The sequence below is a fragment of the Cherax quadricarinatus genome, chromosome 8 (genome assembly GCF_038502225.1).
Source record: "Cherax quadricarinatus isolate ZL_2023a chromosome 8, ASM3850222v1, whole genome shotgun sequence".
Classification (NCBI taxonomy): Eukaryota; Metazoa; Arthropoda; class Malacostraca; order Decapoda; family Parastacidae; genus Cherax; species Cherax quadricarinatus.
Genome location: NC_091299.1, coordinates 28,431,490 through 28,453,531, shown reverse-complemented (window position 1 = coordinate 28,453,531; position 22,042 = coordinate 28,431,490). Strand labels below are relative to the sequence as shown.

The 22,042-nt window shown below is 43.3% G+C and overlaps 2 protein-coding genes across 7 annotated transcripts in view; both read right to left on the bottom strand.

The window, feature by feature from the left end:
• LOC128685441 (UTP--glucose-1-phosphate uridylyltransferase-like) overlaps positions 1-12,085 on the bottom strand; it is a 58,696-nt gene extending 46,611 nt beyond the window's left edge. Inside the window, exons 1-8 of the mRNA XM_070083009.1 lie at positions 11,426-12,085; positions 9,304-9,534; positions 8,431-8,613; positions 7,838-7,942; positions 2,300-2,400; positions 1,388-1,463; positions 757-903; positions 371-509 (exon numbers count right to left, since the gene is read on the bottom strand). Coding sequence (XP_069939110.1) covers positions 371-509; positions 757-903; positions 1,388-1,463; positions 2,300-2,400; positions 7,838-7,942; positions 8,431-8,613; positions 9,304-9,534; positions 11,426-11,479 — 1,036 coding nt within the window. The 5' untranslated portion in view covers positions 11,480-12,085. The remainder of the gene's footprint in view (positions 1-370; positions 510-756; positions 904-1,387; positions 1,464-2,299; positions 2,401-7,837; positions 7,943-8,430; positions 8,614-9,303; positions 9,535-11,425) is intronic.
• A 1,316-nt stretch (positions 12,086-13,401) lies between these two features.
• Positions 13,402-22,042, bottom strand: part of LOC128685442 (uncharacterized) — a 167,106-nt gene continuing 158,465 nt past the window's right edge. For all 6 annotated transcript variants that reach the window (XM_070083008.1, XM_070083002.1, XM_070083003.1 and 3 more), the window contains 2 exons: positions 18,784-19,007; positions 13,402-17,760 (listed from right to left, as the gene is read on the bottom strand). In XM_070083008.1, the coding sequence (XP_069939109.1) occupies positions 17,573-17,760; positions 18,784-19,007 (412 nt within the window). In that variant the 3' untranslated portion in view covers positions 13,402-17,572. The remainder of the gene's footprint in view (positions 17,761-18,783; positions 19,008-22,042) is intronic.

Below are 22,042 nucleotides of genomic sequence, written 5' to 3'. Positions count from 1 at the left end.
ATATATATATATATATATATATATATATATATATATATATATATATATATATATATATATATATATATATATATATTGAAGATATACAAGGGTCATATTGTGGACATAGTTCAAGCTTATATTTTATATATACCATATTGTTCGGCATATAAGGCGCACTTTTCCCACAGTTGGAAAATCACCCTGTGCCTTATATGCTCAAGGTCAGTGTCAAGGGTAGGGCTTGGGCTACGCTTTAGCAGTTGTTTACTAACATTACGTTACAATTCCTTGAAATCATAAATATGTCTGTGATCGTGCGCCTTATATGCCGGAAAATGCGATATTCTTCTATCCTGTCTCTCAACTTCTCTCCTGCCTCTGCACTTACCCTTCAGTTTAATCCACAAGTTGTTTGTGTTGAAGATCTTGAAGGTTTTGACTGACTTGAAGTCATCGATGTGATCTTTAGGTACCTGTGCTATCTCCAGGAGTCTAAGCTTGTTTTCGTACTTGATGAGCGTTCCTCCCTGCGGGAGTACAAGAGCACCTAATACATCTAATGAACTAGTACATCTCTAGACGTCTCTGGCTTCAGTCACAACGTGACTTTATTGGGACAATGCTTCGCTTTGTGTAGAGCCTTTTCAAGTCATGGCTTGATAAAAACTTTACACAGAGCGAAATGTAACTAAAAGCTTGTTCTTTGTATTGTTCAGTTTGATATCTACTGGTCTGACGATCTTGGGGTCACTTCTTGACCTGGCGTGACCTCACCTTGACGTCAGCTCTGGTCTTGTCGGTGACTTCCATCAGGAAGTGGCACTGACCCGCGCGCTGACCTCCGAGCAGGAAGTTGAGGATGCTGAGGTTGACTGTAGCACCCAGATTGTCTATGTTGCTCACGAAGACGTATTCCTTGCCCTGTTGGTGAACAGAAGAGAGTTAGTGTGATTATTGTTCTGTTGGTGAACAGCAATGAGTTAGCATGCTTTTGTTGGTGAACAAGAATGGTGAACGTCTGGATGGTTGCAAATTTATAGAATCATGCGACGTGCCCCTTCCCTGACCTCTAGAGGGATCGCACCTGGTATCGGCTATTCACACACATTTTTACAGTGGAAATTTTAAAGCGTTGCTCTCATGTATACTTTCATCCCCCCTTTCCTGGACGCTACCCACTGCAGCTGTCTAACAGACAAGTACCTGTTTACTGCTACGTCGATGAGGAGTAACAAGTACAAGAGAGGGACTTGCCTATACGTCTCGCCCCACTTAGCAATCGATCCTAGGCCCTTCCGCTGTGTCACTGGGTTAATGTTCCTCGTGGGGTTGGCAGATACATTTCTGCACGAGACTTCAACCTCGTATTGCCTAATTACTTAACCTGACTGCTTAACTAGCTCACCTGACTGATGAACCAGTCCAGCAGACCACAGTTGTAAAACGACTGATAGAAGTCCCCGTGACCAGGCGGGTACCACCTGGAAACAGATAAGATATATATGTATGTATATATAAATATATATATATATATATATATATATATATATATATATATATATATATATATATATATATATATATATATATATATATATATATATATATATATATATATATAATAATAATAGTAATAATAATAATAATAATAATAAACACTCTTATAGGTTAGGTTACGTAAGGTTCATCAGGAAACAGGACAAGTACATCCTTATAATCTCAACAGGAATCTTCAACAGTCCAGTCCTGGGTCATATATGAGTGGGAAGCACGGAGGAAAAATGTAAAACTGGCATCAGAAAGTGCAAAGTGCACAGTGTGGTGGTCCCCGGTGGGAGAGGGACGGACATACTGCTGGCACAGTGCCATATAGATTGAACTGTCGCAATCAGCAGTCGATCAAATGTTGACTTGCATCTCGTTTCGCTTTTTAAAATGATGACTCAGGCACATATGCTACCCTTTTGGTATGTTTATTTCCGGAATATTTCAGCTGGGCAAAAGGACTCCTCAGCCGAAGACTACTACGTAGGTGAAACGTTTCAGAGTTACAGATATGAAAGGGTTGCACATGTGTGTTATTTATGAACTTACTGGTGGTGGTGGTGGTGTACCTTTATCATAATGATCGCTTGTAACATGAAAAATCCTGATCCAGAAGAATTAATTTTTTATAGCTACAAGAGACAGATAGAGAGAGAGCTTGTTAATAAAGTTAGGAATCCTTAACTTGAAAATAGCTTGTCAATAAAGCTAGGGATCCTAAACCTAACCTTGTCAAACCCTGTGTAAAAAGAAAAAGACACATCAAACACACCCTTCAAGGTTGTCGTCCTCAGCGCAGGTCCTGGGTATGGGCATGAGGGACTCCTTGTTGATCCTCGGGCACCGTGACTGGTTGAAGGTATACATATCCACCTGCAGAGTGCCAACAACAGGACCAAGATTATTAGTACGGTGTAATATAATCATTTACTAACATCGTAAATAATGTATCTTTTTCCCCTCCTTTCCTCAGGATCCTCGTTTAGTGTTCATAATTTTGTAAATAATAATAATAATAACAACAACAACAACAATAATAATAATAATAATAATAATAATAATAATAATAATAATAATAATAATAATAATAATAATAATAATAATAATCTTTATTTACTACATGTACATGTACAAGGTATACAGACCATAACTGACATCAATGACATACTGCAATATAGAAAGACGCTTATTATGCAGAGCATTTCGGGCAAATTAGGTCAGTTTTGTCCCAGGATGCGATCCACACCAGTCCACTAACACCCACGTACCCATTTTACTGATGGGTTACCTGGAGGTTACCTGGAGGTTATTCCGGGGATCAACGCCCCCGCGGCCCGGTCCACGACCAGGCCTCCCGATGGATCAGGGCCTGATCAACTAGGCTGTTACTGCTGGCCGCACGCAGTCCGACGTACGACCCACAGCCCGGCTGATCCGGCACCGACTTTAGGTATCTGTCCAGCTCTCTCTTGAAGGCAGCCAGGGGTTTATTGGCAATTCCCCTAATGCTTGATGGGAGGCTGTTGAACAGTTTTGGGCCCCGGACACTTATGGTGTTTTCTCTTAGTGTACCAATGGCGCCCCTACTTTTTATTGGCGGCATTTTGCATCGCCTGCCCAGTCTTTTACTTTCGTAGGGAGTGATTTCTGTGTGCAGATTTGGGACCATTCCTTCCAAGATTTTCCAAGTGTAGATTATGATATATCTCTCCCTCCTGCGTTCCAACGAGTACAAGTCAAGTGCTTCCAAGCGTTCCCAGTAGTTAAGGTGCTTGACAGAACTTATACGTGCAGTAAAGGATCTCTGTACACTCTCTAGATCTGCGATTTCACCTGCTTTGTATGGAGATGTTAATGTACAGCAGTATTCCAGCCTAGAGAGAACAAGTGATTTGAAAAGGATCATCATGGGCTTGGCATCTCTCGTTTTGAAAGTTCTCATTATCCATCCTATCATTTTCTTTGCACGTGCGATCGTGGCACTGTTGTGATCCTTGAAAGTGAGATCCTCAGACATTACTACTCCCAGGTCCCTTACATTATTTTTCCGCTCTATTGTATGGCCGGAGTCAGTAGTATACTCTGTTCTAGTTATTATCTCCTCCAGTTTTCCATAACGGAGTAGTTGGAATTTGTCCTCATTGAACATCATATTGTTTACCGTTGCCCACTGGAAAACTTTGTTTATATCTTCTTGGAGGTTAACCGCGTCCTCAGCAGATGACAGCCTCATGCAGATCCTAGTATCATCCGCAAAGGATGATACGGTGCTGTGGTGTATATCTCTGTTTATGTCTGATATGAGGATAAGGAATAAGATGGGGGCGAGTACTGTGCCTTGTGGAACAGAGCTCTTCACTATGGCAGCCTCCGATTTAACTCTGTTGACCACTACTCTTTGTGTTCGATTTGTTAGGAAGTTGAAGATCCATCTCCCCACTTTCCCAGTTATTCCTTTAGCACGTATTTTATGGGCTATTACGCCATGATCGCATTTGTCAAATGCTTTTGCAAAGTCTGTGTATATTACATCTGCATTCTGATTTTCTTCCAGTGCATCCAAGGCCATGTCATAGTGATCCAGTAGTTGTGAGAAGCAGGAGCGACCTGCCCTGAACCCATGTTGCCCTGGATTGTGCAGATTTTGGGAATCCAGGTGATTTGCAATCCTGCTTCTTAGCACTCTTTCAAAGATTTTTATGATGTGGGATGTCAGAGCTATTGGTCTATAGTTCTTAGCTAATGCTTTGCTGCCACCTTTATGGAGTGGGGCTATATCCGTTGTTTTAAGTGACTGTGGAATTTCACCCATGTCCAAGCTCCTCCTCCATAGTGTACTTAGGGCACGCGAGAGGGGTTTCTTGCAGTTCTTAATGAAAACAGAGTTCCACGAGTCTGGGCCCGGGGCTGAGTGCATAGGCATGTTGTCAATGGCTTTTTCGAAATCTATCGGAGTTAGGGTAATGTCGGAAATCTGGCATACATTTATGGAGTTTTGAGGCTCATTCATGAAGAAATCATTTGGGTCGTCGATCCTCAGACCGATTAGTGGTTCACTAAACACAGAGTCGTACTGGGATTTCAATATTTCACTCATTTCCTTGTTGTCGTCTGTGTAAGTCCCATCCTGTCTGAGTAAGGGCCCGATACTAGATGTGGTATTTGCCTTGTTTTTGGCATATGAAAAGAAATATTTTGAATTTCTTTCAATTTCACTAATAGCTTTAAGCTCCTCCTGCCTCTCCTGGTTCCTGTAAGAGTCATTTAGCTTAAGTTCGATAGTTTCCACTTCCCTGGTCAGCGCCTCCCTTCGTGTATCAGATATTCTAGCACTCCTGAGGAGCTCAGTGACTCTTCGTCGTCTTCTGTAGAGGGAGCGTCTTTTTCTCTCCAGTTTACTCCTGCTCTTCTTCTTTCTTAGGGGAATATGCCTAGAACATGCTTCGGCTACCAGGCAGTTGATCCTTTCAAGGCACTGGTTTGGGTCCATGTCATTTAAGACATCTTCCCAACATGTTTCGTTTAGGACATGGTTTACCTGGTCCCAGTTGATGTTCTTGTTGTTGAAATTGTATTTTGTGAAGACACCTTCACAGGTACATGCATTCTGTTGTTCAGGACCCCTATGCATGTACGTCTGGACTTCGATTAGATTGTGATCGGAATTAGTTGTTTTTGATATTCTTATGTCTCTTATCAGGTCCTCATTATTTGTGAAGATAAGGTCAAGTGTGTTTTCTAGTCTTGTTGGCTCCACTATCTGCTGGCTTAAGGTGTGTTTTTCGCAGAGACTTAGTAGCTCATGTGTGTGTGACCTTTCATCTGCGCTACCTCCGGGGATTGTTTCAGCTATAACATTATTTGCTACATTCTTCCATTTTGTATGCCTTAGGTTGAAATCACCAAGCAGTAAGATGTTTGGGGATGGAGCTGGAAGGTTTTCCAAACAGTAATCGATTTTCAGTAGCTGTTCCTTGAACTGTTGGGAGGTTGCATCTGGTGGCTTGTATACAACCACAATGACTAGGTTTTGGTTCTCGATCTTTATTGATAGAACTTCAACTACCTCATTTGTGGTGTTCAGCAACTCCGTGCAGATAAGGGACTCTTTGACATACAGGCCAACCCCCCCTTGTTGCCTGTTTTTTCTGTCGCATCTAAAAAGGTTGTAACCACTTATCCATATTTCACTGTCAAAGTGATCTTTTGTGTGAGTCTCTGTGAAGGCTGCAAACATTGCATTAGACTCCACTAGAAGTCCACTGATAAAAGGTATTTTGTTGTTGGTGGATGGCTTAAGGCCCTGTATATTAGCAAATATGAACGAGGTTGTATTCTGTGTTTGTTGGGGGGATTTTGTTATTGGCATCAGTAGTTGTAATAATTCTGGAGGGCCATGGGTGGCCACTGGCTGCGCCTCCAGTCCAACAAGGCTCCAAGGTGGACTATTTTTGTTATTTCCTTCCATTTTCTTTTTTCGTTTCCTGCCACTAAAAAATCACCTGGAGTTGGGTTGTCGTAGCTACTATTGTTTGTCTTGTGGGGTCTGTGCCTCCTGGTCCCTTTTAGATGGTATGCAGGGCATTCGATGTTGTAACACTGCTTCTGGAGGACCGAGGAGTGGCACATTTTTGGGTGAAAGAAAGTACAGGAAGAAGAACGACACACTCCTTTAGACAGGAGGTCGCTACATTTTTTGGGATGGTCAAAGTAGCATGTCCCATTTTTTCCCCCTGTTATTCCATGCTTACAGATGCCCCAAGCATAATATTTGCACAAATTCACCTTTGGCTGAGAATTGTTGGGAGGTGTGTTGTCAATTTCTGCAGGTTCTGGGACTGCACTATAATCCTCAGTATCCAAGCCAGGGCCACCCCGTCCTGGATTACATCTACTTTCCCCAGTAGAGGAAGGAGGAGACTCCTCTCCAACATCTGTACTGTGGGCCACGGTCTTGTGCAATGATGGTTGTATATTTACTGTTTTTGTGGTGGTTTGGGTAGTGTCCCTAGGAGAGTCTGGGCTGGCAGTAGGGCTGGGGGCTGGGTCTGGGTCAGCACTGGGGCTGGGGGGTGGGGCTGGGTCTGGGCCAGCACCAGCACTGAGGGTATTGGTGCTATGCCTGGGGGAGCTTGGGCCAGCACCATCACTGTGGGTATTAGTGCTATGACTGGGGGATGGGTCTGGCTTAGCACCATGTGGGTGACTAGGTAGTTTCGAGTCATCTGTTGTGGTATGGACATTCTGCATTTTTTGATTCACTATCTCTTTCTCCCATGTTTTATATATTTTTGGTAGACTATCCAAGAGGTCATCCTTGTTTTCTTGATTATTTTTATCATTTATTACTCTCCTAAGTACCTTTCTGATACCTGCCCAAAGTTCTACATCTTTATTGCACAACCAGAAGCACCTTGCTAGTTCGAGGTCATGTTTTGAGGCTGTATTTAGTCTAGTACAAGAGATATGGTGTTTGGAAGAGCATAGGTTGCATGTGATTCTGGAATTCCTTCCAAGGATTTTTTTACATGTCCCACAGATATGCTGTGCTGACATCCTGTCTGTATCCTACTACACTGTATGCCACGGAAGAAAACTGATTTCCACTTTACCTTTCTCTTGCTGGTGCCAGTAATATGCAAGATATATTTATACGAACCAAGTTTGCAGTATGTGGGTGGTGGTGTAGGGTGGGTGGTGGGTGAAAAAAAAAAACAAGTCCTTTTTGCAATCTGTATGGCTAAGTTCTACATTATTTAACTTATAAGTGTAAGGAAATCACCTGTTATTTGTAGGAATAATGACCTACACCTGACCTCTACTACACTGTGCTGTATAGTCCTTGTGGCTTAGCGCTTCTTTTTGATTATAATAATAATAATCTACTACACTGTACCTAGGACTTCGTAAATATGACCCACACCTGACCTGGATTGTATTACTATACGTAGTACTTGGAAAAGGGTAACCTCATGTGACATGAAATTCCAGAACCTTGTGAAAATAATGTCACGTATCTTTAGTTCACGAGAAACAACCATTCCCATCTCGTATGGAATCTGTTTTAGCAACGAATCTATTTAACTAGGAATTACTGGTACTGATCTGGAATATCTGTTAAGAAACAACAACTTTATCTGCTTAAAATTCTTGTTATTAGAATGAATCAGGAATTCCTGACGTGGAGCTTTATCAGCAAAGACCTCACTTACTTAGGGATCACCATCGGACCTGGACTGATGTGGAATCCCTGATACTTAAATATTAATGACCTCTATTACTTAGGGATCACCATCGGACCTGGACTGACCTGTAATCCCTGGTACTTGCGGATGACCTTCTTGGTCTCTTCGTCAGTGTTGAAGGAGTTCATGAGGACGAGCGGGACCCGGCAGCCATAAGTCTTGTTGAGGTGCTGCAGCGAGCAGAAGACCATCGCAGTTAAGGAGTAAAGAAGTGAGAAGTGGGACAATGAGAGATGCATGATGAGGGATATAGTATACTGTATAAGGATGCAGTGAGGAAGTGGAACACAGTGTGACTGGCACAGTAAATAACATATTCACACTCCTCTCATTTTAACTGGAATTCTTTGATATTTCCCGGCGACAGCTCCAGCCCAAGATTTTGGGTTTTATGATTAAGAAATTTAAAGATTATTACTCTAATTTCCATTTCTTTTCAAAGAGAAGGTCTGAAATCAAGCTCATATATCGTCCTAGCCTGACAGAAGAAGACTGATCCTGTTCTATTAATGTTATTAGTATTATTTAGCAAGAGCATTAACAGGTAGTAACATGTAGTAACCTAGCCAACCCTGAGTTTTCTCTTGTTCGTTTCTCACTGAATCAAGACCAAAGGTATTTTACCTCATCCAGACCAAAGAACTGACTCCACACCCACCTCGATCTGTTGGACGGTCAGGTCGAGGAAGGTGAGGTCGGAGCGCACTGGGATGATGGACTTGGGCCCCTGACAGCCCATGGAGGTGCCGAGGCCACCGTTGAGCTTGACGACCACTAGCTTGTTCAACATGGCCTTCACTGTACTCGCCTCTGGGCCCTGCAGTTCACTGTACTTGGGCACCTGTACAGAAGTGGTCACGGGATGAGGTAGTGATGACGTCGTTGACACTTGACGCAGAACAAACATATATTGGGACAATATTTCGCTCTGCGAAATATATTCCCAACTTTACAATATTTCGCTCTGCGAAATATTGTAAAGTTCTGCTCAGAGAGAAACGTTCTCAATAAAAGCTTGTTTTACAACATGTCTTTCTGTCTTCACGTTGATCTTTGTTTTTCCCGCTAAAAATGTACTGTAACTGGCATTTTACGTTCTTTATATAGAGAACTTTAAGAACTTATATAATACTGTGTTTATATTTGATACACATATAAATCTGCAACTTCATTACTAATTTTTAATATACTGGCCGTCTCCCACTGAGGTAGGGTGACCCCGATAAAAAAAGAAGTACGTCTGTTTACATTTAGTTATTTATACGGGAGAAGGGGTTACTAGCCCCTTGTGCTGGAAAGTTTAGTCGTCTCTTACCACAATCATGACTTACAGAGGAAGGATTCTTCTCCACTTCCCCATGAATTTCAGTATTAATATTACGTACATAGAAATAAACACTAATCACCAAGAAATGTGCTCGGGAAAAAGTGAGATGGCAACAATCACTACCACCACTACACTCACCATCTAGATAAAAAAAAAAACACTACCACCCTCCACCTCCTTTCTCCACAACCACCCCCAACTTACCGTCCCCTCCTCCAGTTTCTGAATGTTGTCCCACTCCACGCAGGGTCCAGGTTCGTTTACGAAACGCCCGAAGAGCTTTTCGAAGGCGTTCAGATCGCTCTCCGCTGCTTCCCTCAGGTGTCTGGGGCAAGTGTGTAGCAGGTTCTGCAGCTCAAAGGTCAACTGCTTCTGTGCGTCCTTCTTCGTCAGGTTCTTGCACTCGATTGAGGTCTTTCGCTGGTGGTCGAACACCTGAAGGAAAGGTATTTGCTTGTGTGTAATGAACGCATGTTAGTAGATGTGTGTGTGTGTGTGTGTGTGTGTGTGTGTGTGTGTGTGTGTGTGTGTGTGTGTGTGTGTGTGTGTGTGTGTGTGTGTGTGTGTGTGTGTGTATGTGTGTGTGTGTGTGTGTGTGTGTGTGCGTGTGTGTATGTGTGTGTGTGTGTGTGTGTGTGTGTGTGTGTGTGTGTGTGTGTGTGTGTGTGTGTGTGTGTGTGTGTGTGTGTGTGTGTGTGTGTGTGTGTGTGTGTGTGTGTGTGTGTATGTGTGTGTGTGTGTGTGTTGTTTGGATAAATGATCCGTATTCCAATTTTTGGATATACGATAAGAATATGTAGGTGAATAAGATGATCGTTATGATAATGAAGGAAAGAAGAATAAGATAATAGTGGTGTGAAGAAGAAAAAGGCGGTGACGATATAAAAAAAGAGGAAGAAGAAGAGGAGGAGGTGGAGGGGGAAGAAGAAGATGATTCATTACGATGATGATGGTAAGTCGTAGCAGCAATAATAATTAAGGAAAGGAAAATCTTGTGGAAGGGGTCTCATCTTCACCTGGCTTCAAACCATCAACAAAAAACGAATGTACGGAACACTGGACCAAGGTTCGAGTCCCGCTCCCATCTTTGCTGATATACTGACAGTCATTACAACTTATCTTAGGTTCCAACTATATATGTAAGTATTCTACTAGTAGTGTCACTCAGGCAACATACTCTTATGTTGCTTTTGTTTACCTTCAACTGGTGATGTTTGTGAGAGATGACTGTACCTGCCGCCTCCCGTAATTATTCTCTGCAGAGGAATGAAAAAAAGACTGGTTGTCGACACGTTTCATCAGTAATTATAATCACGGGGAGAGCTAAACCCGTAGGATTATACAGCGCATGTGGGGGGATGGGAGGTATTCCGGCTCAATTCAACTAACCGGAGCACAGATGCAATTCCCTAGATCAAGAGCCCCTCACCAGCGTCAAGGAACCTTCCTTGACTGGACGTCTCATCAGTAAAGATAGCCAGCTGTTATACGTTTCTTATTTATCATTAAAGATAATTAGGTGTTGCACATATGCACTATTTATCAATAGTCAGGTGTTAAATGTCTTATTCATCAGTAACTATAGCCAGGTGTTGAACGTGCCCTATTCATCATTACAGATAGCCAGATGTTGCACATGTGTTTTTCCTCAGTAAGATAGCCAGGTGTTGCATATATGTCTTATTCATCAATTTGCACAGTGATATATTGAACAAAATTCGTCAAGGTCGCAAACAACACTGATATCATCCCGCAGCCTCGACCTCTTCGTGTTTTGATAATAATCCAACAGGTTCTGGGAAATGGTAGGCAATCAGGATTGATGCAAAAGGGAGGGCAGCTCCAAGTCAGTCGATCGAAAACCCCTCACCAGGATCAAGGCATCTACCATGAAGGGAGAAACACTGTATTATCTGCTCTGACGCACTTAGTTCGAGCTATCATAGTAACCTTATCGGGAAAAAGAAGCAATTGAGGAAGCCAGAGCTCAGGGTGTTTTGTTTTTAGTGCTTCATACTCTCTCTCTCTCTCTCTCTCTGTCTGTCTGTCTCTCTGTCTCTCTCTCTCTGTCTCTCTCTGTCTCTGTCTCTGTCTATGTCTCTCTCTCTCTCTCTCTCTCTCTGTCTCTGTCTCTGTCTCTCTCTCTCTCTCTCTCTCTCTCTCTCTCTCTCTCTCTCTCTCTCTCTCTCTCTCTCTCTCTCTCTCTCTCTCTCTCTCTCTCTCTCTCTCTCTCTCTCTCTCTCTCTCGCTCGCTCACAGCACCCGAGAACCACAGGGAGCTACAACTAATGTGAAGTTTTGATGTGAGATGGACTTCGCTTCGTACCTCGTTGTATCGGTCGAAGTTGCGAGGGAGAGTGGTGGGTGCTGTGTCCATCATGTTGCTGTTGGTGCTGCTGCTGATGGTGCTGCTGATAGTGCTGCTGCTGCTACAGGTAATGCTACTGATGCTACTGTTTGTCTTCTTGTTTATGCTGCTGCTGCTGCTGGTTCTTTTGTTGGTATTAGTATTGGTGCTGCTGCTGATGCTGTTGGTGTTAGCACAGCTGCTCCTGTTATTTTAATCCCACCAGTTACTCCCGTAGGCGGCAGTAAAGAACAGCAGAGAACAGTAACAGCTGTTCTTTGTTGAAGAGGAGCGGAGGTGGACAGGAACACCAGTGAATTGTCAGTTTAGAGAAATTCACTGAGTCACTATTGAATCAGTAATAGTAGTGATAACAGCAATAGTAGTAGTGTCGTAGAAGCTAATAAACAAAGTCAACAGTTACAATAAGAGGAACAGGACCAGCAGGTGGGCTGGAAGAGGCAACAAACGGACGGAGAAGGAACAGGAGCAAGGCCAGGATCAAGGATAGCTGCAGCAAAACAAGGAGCAGGAGCAATAAAAGTAGGAACAGGAACAGTATTAACAGAGAAAGCGCGCACTCAGCACCAGCTGTAAAAGCAGGACAGGAGTACCAAGATCACTAAACCTGCCTCTCTTGTCTTCCCTTCTACTCTCTGGTTCTTATCATATCTTCACATAGCTGATTATTTGAGACTCGTGAGATCTTGTGCTCTCTCTCTTCTTATCTCTCGTATTTTCATTATACTTCGAGGGATTCATCAAGTCATAGTATAATGTAGCAAGGTGATGTTAATTTCGTAAGCAGAAACAAACAAGAGAGAGAAAGACTTAGTAAAATACTAAATGTAAGCCTAAAATCCTCACTTAAATACGTAATTACTCACGAAATTTGCATTTCCGCCCATCTGCAACGATACGTAAATGTCCCGGCAGCTCAATATAAGAAACATGGTATTAATTACGTTATCAATAAGAACAGGGTATTATTGACATTATCAACAAGTTGCTCAGGTAAGATTCCCTGCGATAACGTTGGTAACTGTTCAACCCGTGAACGATAAAGGTTATATTTGGATTAACCCGGAGGCTTAGCAGTCCAGAATAACCCAGTAAATCCACTACTATCATAATAAAAAAGAAGCGCTAAACCTATAAGGGTCTTACAGCAAAGCCACTGCTATATCTGGCTTATAGCCATTGGGATGAGACACAACGATCGCCTAACACCCAGGTACCTACTGATTGCTAGGTAAGCAGAGGCAATAGGCGTATTGCCGGGGTCGAACCAGGTTCTTCAGATGAGTCGATGGTGCTACCACTTGAGCCACAATGTTATCGTTCATCTGGCACCTCCCCAATCAGCTGATTTATCAAAATATTCCAGGAGTATATTGGTAGCAATGAGTATATTACTATAATTATTATTATGAAGACTGTGGCGTGCGAAGAGTACGTAACCTTTGTTCGGCGCATGTACACACCCTCATTGAAAGGCTATCTTCCCAACCAGCGAACCAGTACTAGGGTCGAGCGATGGAGCCCCCATCGTTCGATCAGTACCCAGGTTCAGCCAATAAGGTGGGACTGGCAATTGTAGAGGTGTTGTGGTCACCATCCACCTGTCTACCCTTGTCATGCCCATTCTAGAACTGGTTGAGCACGGTTGTAAATTCTGTCTCCAGGTTTGCCTTGCCTAAACTGTGTTGTACGCATACATTTCCAACTGTATATAGTGTACATAGCTGTACATAAGTCCTATTGCTCTTGGCGAAGGAAAATATTTTTCAAAGTCATTCACCTGTGTTTGTTCTGCTCCTTGCTCCCCTTTACACCCAGGATAACAGGCCTTATTGTGCCTGAGTTGTAATAAAGACCAAGAGGAATGGGAGCATAGGTTCAAGGATTTTAAGAGGAAATTCTCGACTGTCTTCAAGGTGAAAAGAAACGAATCATTTTTAAGTGCATTTATTCTCTTCTCCGAGGCTGTGGATCCTCAATACGGCATGAGGTCAACCATCTTGTATGTTACACTGGCTTGTCTAAAATTTGTAATCAGATTCAATAACTAGGAAATCAGGAGTGAACGCACTGACAGTGGGTCCAGCCAGTAAGTAGCATTCTATTAACCGATTTTCATAGCGCAGTGGATCAGATCAACGGAACTAGCCTGGTGCCATAGCTAGACCAAAGTTCACTTTCCCGAGTGGGCTGTCAGTCAGTAGTACTCTGTTCCACAAGGCACAGTACTAGCTCCCATCTTGTTCCTCATCCTCATATCCGACATAGACAAGGATGTCAGCCACAGCACCGTGTCTTCCTTTGCAGATGACACCCGAATCTGCATGACAGTGTCTTCCATTGCAGACACTGCAAGGCTCCAGGCGGACATCAACCAAATCTTTCAGTGGGCTGCAGAAAACAATATGAAGTTCAACGATGAGAAATTTCAATTACTCAGATATGGTAAACATGAGGAAATTAAATCTTCATCAGAGTACAAAACAAATTCTGGCCACGAAATAGAGCGAAACACCAACGTCAAAGACCTGGGAGTGATTATGTCGGAGGATCTCACCTTCAAGGACCATAACATTGTATCAATCGCATCTGCTAGAAAAATGACAGGATGGATAATGAGAACCTTCAAAACTAGGGAGGCCAAGCCCATGATGACACTCTTCAGGTCACTTGTTCTATCTAGGCTGGAATATTGCTGCACTCTAACAGCACCTTTCAAGGCAGGTGAAATTGCCGACCTAGAAAATGTACAGAGAACTTTCACGGCGCGCATAACGGAGATAAAACACCTCAATTACTGGGAGCGCTTGAGGTTTCTAAACCTGTATTCCCTGGAACGCAGGAGGGAGAGATACATGATTATATACACCTGGAAAATCCTAGAGGGACTAGTACCTAACTTGCACACGAAAATCACTCACTACGAAAGCAAAAGACTTGGCAGACGATGCACCATCCCCCCAATGAAAAGCAGGGGTGTCACTAGCACGTTAAGAGACCATACAATAAGTGTCAGGGGCCCGAGACTGTTCAACTGCCTCCCAGCACACATAAGGGGGATTACCAACAGACCCCTGGCAGTCTTCAAGCTGGCACTGGACAAGCACCTAAAGTCAGTTCCTGATCAGCCGGGCTGTGGCTCGTACGTTGGTTTGCGTGCAGCCAGCAGCAACAGCCTGGTTGATCAGGCGCTGATCCACCAGGAGGCCTGGTCACAGACCGGGCCGCGGGGGCGTTGACCCCCGAAACTCTCTCCAGGTGAACTCCAGGTATTACTCAGAGATTCTCTCAATATCCTCCCCCCCCCTTCCCTCAGACCGCTGATTTAGAGCGTCAAGCCAACGGTCTCTCTCTGCCATACTGACAATGGTCATGCATTATTACCTATTAGAGGATATTACCGTGTGTATCACTGCAATCGACTTCTTGCTGCGCCTCCACAACTGCGCAAACACAGATCAACGGGTCATGTTGTAGCCACCTGGAGGGTTTCGGGGGTCAACACCCCCGCGGCTCGGTCTGAGACCAGGCCTCGTGGTGGATCAGGGTTTGATCAACCAGGCTGTTACTGCTGGCTGCACGCAAACTGACGTACGAACTGCAGCCCGGCTGGTCGGGTACTGACTTTAGGTACCTGTCCAGTACCTTCTTGAAGACAGCCAGGGGTCTATTGGTTATCCCCCTTATGTATGCTGATACTTATTGTGCTCTCTCTGTGTACTCGTGGCGCCCCTGCTTTTCATTGAGGAAATGTTGCATCTCCTACCGAGTCTTTTGCTTTCAAAGGGAATGATTTTCGTGCTCAAGTTTGGCACTAGACCCCTCTAGGATTTTCCAAATGTATATTATTACGTATTTCTCTCGCCTGCGTTCCAGGGAATACAAATCAAGGGACTTCAACCGTTCCCAGTAATTTAGGTGCTTGATCGTACTTACGTGTGCCGTGAAAATTCTTTGTACTTTATCGCTCTACTGTATGGTGAAAATTTGTTGTATACCCTGATACAGTTTTAATTTCCTCAAGTTATCCATATATGAGTAGTTGAAATTTTTCTTCACTGAACTTCATATTGTTTCGAGTGGCCCATTTGAAGATTTGGTTGATGTCCATTTGGTGTCTTCGATGGAGGACACTTGTCATGGCAATTCGGGTGTCATCCGCAAAGGAAGACACGGAACTATGGCTTACATCTTTGTCTATGTCAGATATGAGGATGAGGAACAGGATGGGAGCGAGTACTGTGCCTTGTGGAACAGAGCTTTTCACTGTAGATGCCTCAGACTTTACTCTGTTTGCTATTACTCTTTGTGTTCTATTTGTCAGGAAGTTATAGATCCATCTACCAACTTTTCCTGTTATTCCTTTATCACGCATTTTGTGCACTGTTACACCATGGTCACACTTGTCGAAGGCTTTTGCAAAGACTGTGTATACTACATTTGCATTTTGTTTTTCTCCTATAGCATCCAGGACCTTGTCATAGTGGTCCAGTAGCTGGGACAGGCAGGACAGACCTACTCTAAACCCATGTTGCCCTGGGTTGTCTAATTGATAGGTATTTAAGTGGTTGGCGATCTTGCTTCATAGAACCCGTTCAGAGATTTTTATGATATGGGATGTTAGTGCAATCAGTCTTTAGTTCTTTGCAATTGCTTTACTGCCACCTATGTAGAGTGGGGCTATGTCTGTTGTTTTATGTGAGTGTGGGATGACTCCTGTGTCCATGCTCCCTCTTCATAGAATGCTGAAGACACATGATTGGGGTTTCTTGCAGTTCTTGATGAATACGGAGTTCCATGAGTCTGGGCCTGGGGCAGAGTGCATGAGCATATCATTTATTGCCTTTTCAAAGTCTTGTGGTATTAGGATAATATCAGAGATTTTTGAGATGACCAAACGAGGAACATTTAAGATATTTTATTATGAACACGTTTTGGTCCTGTTTCACGCTTTGACCTTGTTTATTCCCAAGTGTTTATGTACCTTCAACCACAACTTTTCCGCATTATATACTAGGTTTTTCCCTGAACTGGTCATCATGTGACAACAACCCGTGTCTGTTTACTCTTGACAACTGCATTAATTTGAATTTCTGCATAATAGAGTTGCAAATAATAAATACGAGAATTTAGCAAACTTCAATACGAGATTATTTCCTCGTTCAGTATCACAACATTACTAAAATACAAAAGCCTAGTGCATACATCAAAAGTTTTGCATTATCTTTGCAAAGATTCTTACACAGCTTTTTTCCCACATGGGATTGCTCATTGTAGATGTAACTTATGGGATCACAGGTTAAAAAAAAAAAAAGCGGAATGGTTGTGTTTATGTTCGGATGACCCATAGCCTCAGAAAAAAGATATACCCACAGTAGATTTAAACAAGTGGTCATTTATACGATTAAGGCCCGTGACTGAAGGCATTTGTCCCATCTCCCCACGAATGAAACAACCAGAGTGAACAGACTCCCACAGAAGTACCATTTATGATACACAGGAATCAGGTCAGGAATATATGGACGGCAAACCTGTGCTGGAAATGTGTAACTTTAATATGAATGCTGAGCTTTGTGAATAAATATTAAACCGGAATGTTTGATTCTCGTGTGTGATGTGAATAAATATTTGGAAAACTTTGTATACGATATGTGTTTCCATACATGTGCGTATATGTAGGGTCATATGGTGAGCCTGCACATGTATACTGTGTATGGATGAACGATTCCTTACGTGACTAATATAGTCACAAGAATTATGATGCGTATATATATGAACACATGCATAAATGCATGTATGTATTTGTTGATGTATATTCGTCCGTGCATGATTCCTGCATGGAAGAATATTTACGCCAGGTTCCTTCACGTCATCAGAGTAACTCATGGCAAGCGTAGACGCTGCCGTCATCCAGGGGTAGACTGCTGGGTAGCATACAGGCCACGGAGGCAACACCTCGTGCCCAGCAATCTTTTAAAAGCTCACACATGCACCTCGAAAACACCTATGCTCGACTCTCCAAGAGCTCGAGCACCATCCTTCAAAGACACATGCGAGGCTCCAGATGCCTCCTATACATGGCCCTCAGACGACGCCTCCAGGGTCCTATAACAGCTTTAGTTCCTGCAGGACATTTTTGACGGCTGTCTTCACTTGGTGTTTGTACCGAAGGAGCGTTTTGTCTTCCATAAGGAACTTTTCCTTCATGCAACTGTCTTCCTTACACGTACGTGTGTAGTGGCCCAAGTATGCCTCCTTGTAATCCACTGTCTTCACATGCGACGAACATTCACCTGTGAATAAATGAATAAATATATCAACATTACGTCCAGACATCTTCTCACAGCAACATTTAAAGCCAATACCTCACATTCATATAAAAGCGTTGGTACCAATGTTCTCTGATACATTCCCTCTGCTACCTCATTGGATAAACTTTTTTTCCATAGATACCTCAACATACCACGTACATTTTTTTCCCCCTCATCTATTATATGGTTCACCTCGTCTCTCATAGACCCATCTGCGGATTTATCTGCTCCCAAATATATGACTGCATTTACTACTTCCACACTCCCTCTAATATTTGATATCCAATCTTTCATCTCCTTGACTCTGCTATTCTAGAAAGGCCTGAGCTTGCTATCACCTGCAGCTCATAAGACTGCCATCCCCACGAGCCCCTTTGGGGCGGGGCAGATGGCAGACCAGAGGCCTAGCTTCTCCCTACGAGCCCCGTGAGAGCGGGGACTGTAGCTAGGCCTGGTGACACTTGGTCCCAAAGATGAGGGGGTACTTGTACCTCCTCCCATGGGAGACTTAGGTCTCGAGATACTCCCCAGATAGGGAACCAAGGCCGGGTCACCACTACTTTGAAAAGACCCGGGCCGGGAGAGTACCGGCGAATAAGAAAAAAAAATCTGCTATTCTCATAACCTAAAATTCCTCCAACAACCTCTACAACTTCTCTTCAGAATCTCCCAGAAGATTTGTATCATCAGCAACGAGGAATTGTGACAACTCCCACTTTGTATCACATCCATTATCCTCTCCCCAACATCCCGACACTTACTTTACAACTCCATCTATAAATATGTTAAACATATTTATGAGAGTATTTTTACATTATATATTTTTAACACACTAGTCGACTCCCACCGAGGAAGGGTGACCCAAAAAAAAGAAACACTTTCACCACCATTCACACTATCACTGTCTTTGCAGAGAGGCGCAGATAAGAGAGTTTAGATAAAAAGCATATTCATATAAAAGCATATTTATATAAAAGCATATTAAGCCTGAGGCTGCGCTCTCACCAGAGGCACAGACGAGGGGGCCGTGAGAAAAGACTCCTGTTACGGTGTCCATGTCGTAGATTGTCTTGACGGTACCACCGGTTCGAGGGAAGTTACTCTTAGTCCGCTTCGTGTGTCCCAACACGTGTAAATACTGGGTCTCGTTTGTTGGAGTGTATACGTTGTCGTAGAAGATGTTCCACTGCAGTTGGTAACCTGAAGGAGGGCTCTTCCGACTCAGCTCACTGTGAGATACAGACCAAACATACTTTGATTTACTCACAATATTCAGTGTAATAGAAGAGCAGCAGTTTTCGGGTGTTTCGTAGTTCAATGGTAGTCTGTTCAGATGACAATAAAAAGGACCCAGGCTCGATTCCCAGGAGGAGGCTAACGGAAAAAATACAGAAGGTACAAATTTGGGTTGCATCACTGGTCCAAGATGATACTGAACACTGAAGTAAACAAGACTTTCTGCTCACTGGGAGGTTTATCAGTCCAGTACAGAGTGTGAAGGAAAAAAAAGTGTATGTGAATGGGACACGGTCAGATGTAGGGCGCACGGTGGGTCACAGCCTGTAGAGAGTTGTTAGGAACTAAGGTCACTTAATTGACAGGTTTTTATGGGGTGTTATAATTTAGTTAAGACACTAGATAGGCTAACAAATACCGGTGGTCTGAACAATTATATCTGACTTGGCAATGTTCATTCCTGACACCGCTACCCTCGTATATCTCATTCTCTTTAATGACCCGTCTGACTTCATCTCACTTCATAAGGTGTCCATGAGAATTTCAGTATAGGACGTAGGCATTAAAATTATTCCCACTACATAAAGAACTGTGTTCTTTCTAACGTTCCTCGACGTTTCAACCAACACATCTTTACCGTGCAAGAATGGTATACAATACCGACAAGATGAAATTAAGACACATGTGCAACATCTGGGTATCTTTATTGTAGACGTTTCGCCATCCAGTGGCTTTATCAATACAAATTCTAGGACATAACTTGAAGACAGTAGAACTATGTACAGAAGATAAGGTAATCAGTCCCTCAACCTAGGAGTTGGTGCGAAGAGCACCATAGTCGTGGAGATTCTGAAGCAGAAGCAAGGCGCCTGACGCTTATATACTAACGTCAGGTGGAAATGGGACGGGTAGCAGACGAGGGCATAGTCGCTGGTAGGCGGGATTCCCCAGTGGAAGTAGGTCCTACCCAAAGAGATGGGTTAGTTGTAGTAGTAGTTATCGTAGTCGTGAAGGTTATGTACATGTCCTCAGAATCAAGATTCCATGATGTTGCAGTGTCTGACAAGTTGTACAAGAATGGTATACAATACCGACAAGATGAAATTAAGACACATGTGCAACATCTGGGTATCTTCACGACTATGACAACTACTACTACAACTAACCCATCTCTTTGGGTAGGACCTACTTCCACTGGGGAATCCAGTGACTATGCCCTCGTCTGCTACCCGTCCCATTTCCACCTGACGTTAGTATGTAAGCGTCAGGCTCCTTGCTTCAGCTTCAGAATCTCCACGACTACGGTGCTCTTCGCACCAACTCCAAGGCTGAGGGACTGATTACCTCATCTTCTGTACATAGTTCTACTATCTTCAAGTTATGTCCTAGAATTTGTATTGATAACCGATATAAGCTGGGAAGATATACTAAGCAACACAGACCCCAACTTATGCCTAGAACAGATTAACTTGGTGGCACTCGATGTATGCACAAGGCTTATTCCTCTAAGAAAAAGGAGGAGTAGATGTAAAATAGAAAGAGACAGGCGCTCCCTTTACAGGCGACGGAAAAGAATAACAGCGGCTAAAAGAGGTCAATATATCTGAAATGCGTAGGGAGACACTGGTCAGAGAAATAGCAAGCATCGAACTTAAGCTAAAGGAATCTTATAGGAGTCAGGAATCGCGGGAAGAACTAAAAGCCATAAATGAAATCGAAAGAAACCCAAAGTATTTCTTCTCCTATGCCAAATCAAAGTCGAGAACAACGTCCAGTATTGGGCCCCTACTTAAACAAGATGGGTCCTACACAGATGACAGCAAGGAAATGAGTGAGCTACTCAAGTCCCAATATGACTCAGTTTTTAGCAAGCCGCTAACCAGACTGAGAGTCGAAGATCAAAATTGATTTTTTATGAGAGAGCCACAAAATTTGGTTAACACAAGCCTATCCGATGCTATCCTGACGCCAAATGACTTTGAACAGGCGATAAATGACATGCCCATGCACTCTGCCCCAGGGACTCATGGACATCAAGGATGCAAGAAGCCCCTATCACGAGCCTTTTCCATTCTATGGAGAGGGAGCATGGACCCGGGGGTCGTCCCACAGTTACTAAAAACAACAGACATAGCCCCACTCCACAAAGGGGGCAGTAAAGCAACAGCAAAGAACTACAGACCGATAGCACTAACATCCCATATCATAAAAATCTTTGAAAGGGTCCTAAGAAGCAAGATCACCACCCATCTAGAAACCCATCAGTTACACAACCCAGGACAACATGGGTTTAGAACAGGTCGCTCCTGTCTGTCTCAACTATTGGATCACTACGACAAAGTCCTAGATGCACTAGAAGACAAAAAGAATACAGATGTAATATATACAGACTTTGCAAAAGCCTTCGACAAGTGTGACCATGGCGTAATAGCGCACAAAATGCGTGCTAAAGGAATAACAGGAAAAGTCGGTCGATGGATCTATAATTTCCTCACTAATAGAACACAGAGAGTAGTCGTCAACAGAGTAAAGTCTGAGGCAGCTACGGTGAAAAGCTCTGTTCCACAAGGCACAGTACTCGCTCCCATCTTGTTCCTCATCCTCATATCCGACATAGACAAGGATGTCAGCCACAGCACCGAGTCTTCCTTTGCAGATGACACCCGAATCTGCATGACAGTGTCTTCCATTGCAGACACTGCAAGGCTCCAGGCGGACATCAACCAAATCTTTCAGTGGGCTGCAGAAAACAATATGAAGTTCAACGATGAGAAATTTCAATTACTCAGATATGGTAAACACTAGGAAATTAAATCTTCATCAGAGTACAAAACAAATTCTGGCCACAAAATAGAGCGAAACACCAACGTCAAAGACCGGGAGTGATCATGTCGGAGGATCTCACCTTCAAGGACCATAACATTGTATCAATCGCATCTGCTAGAAAAATGACAGGATGGATAATGAGAACCTTCAAAACTAGGGAGGCCAAGCCCATGATGACACTCTTCAGGTCACTTGTTCTATC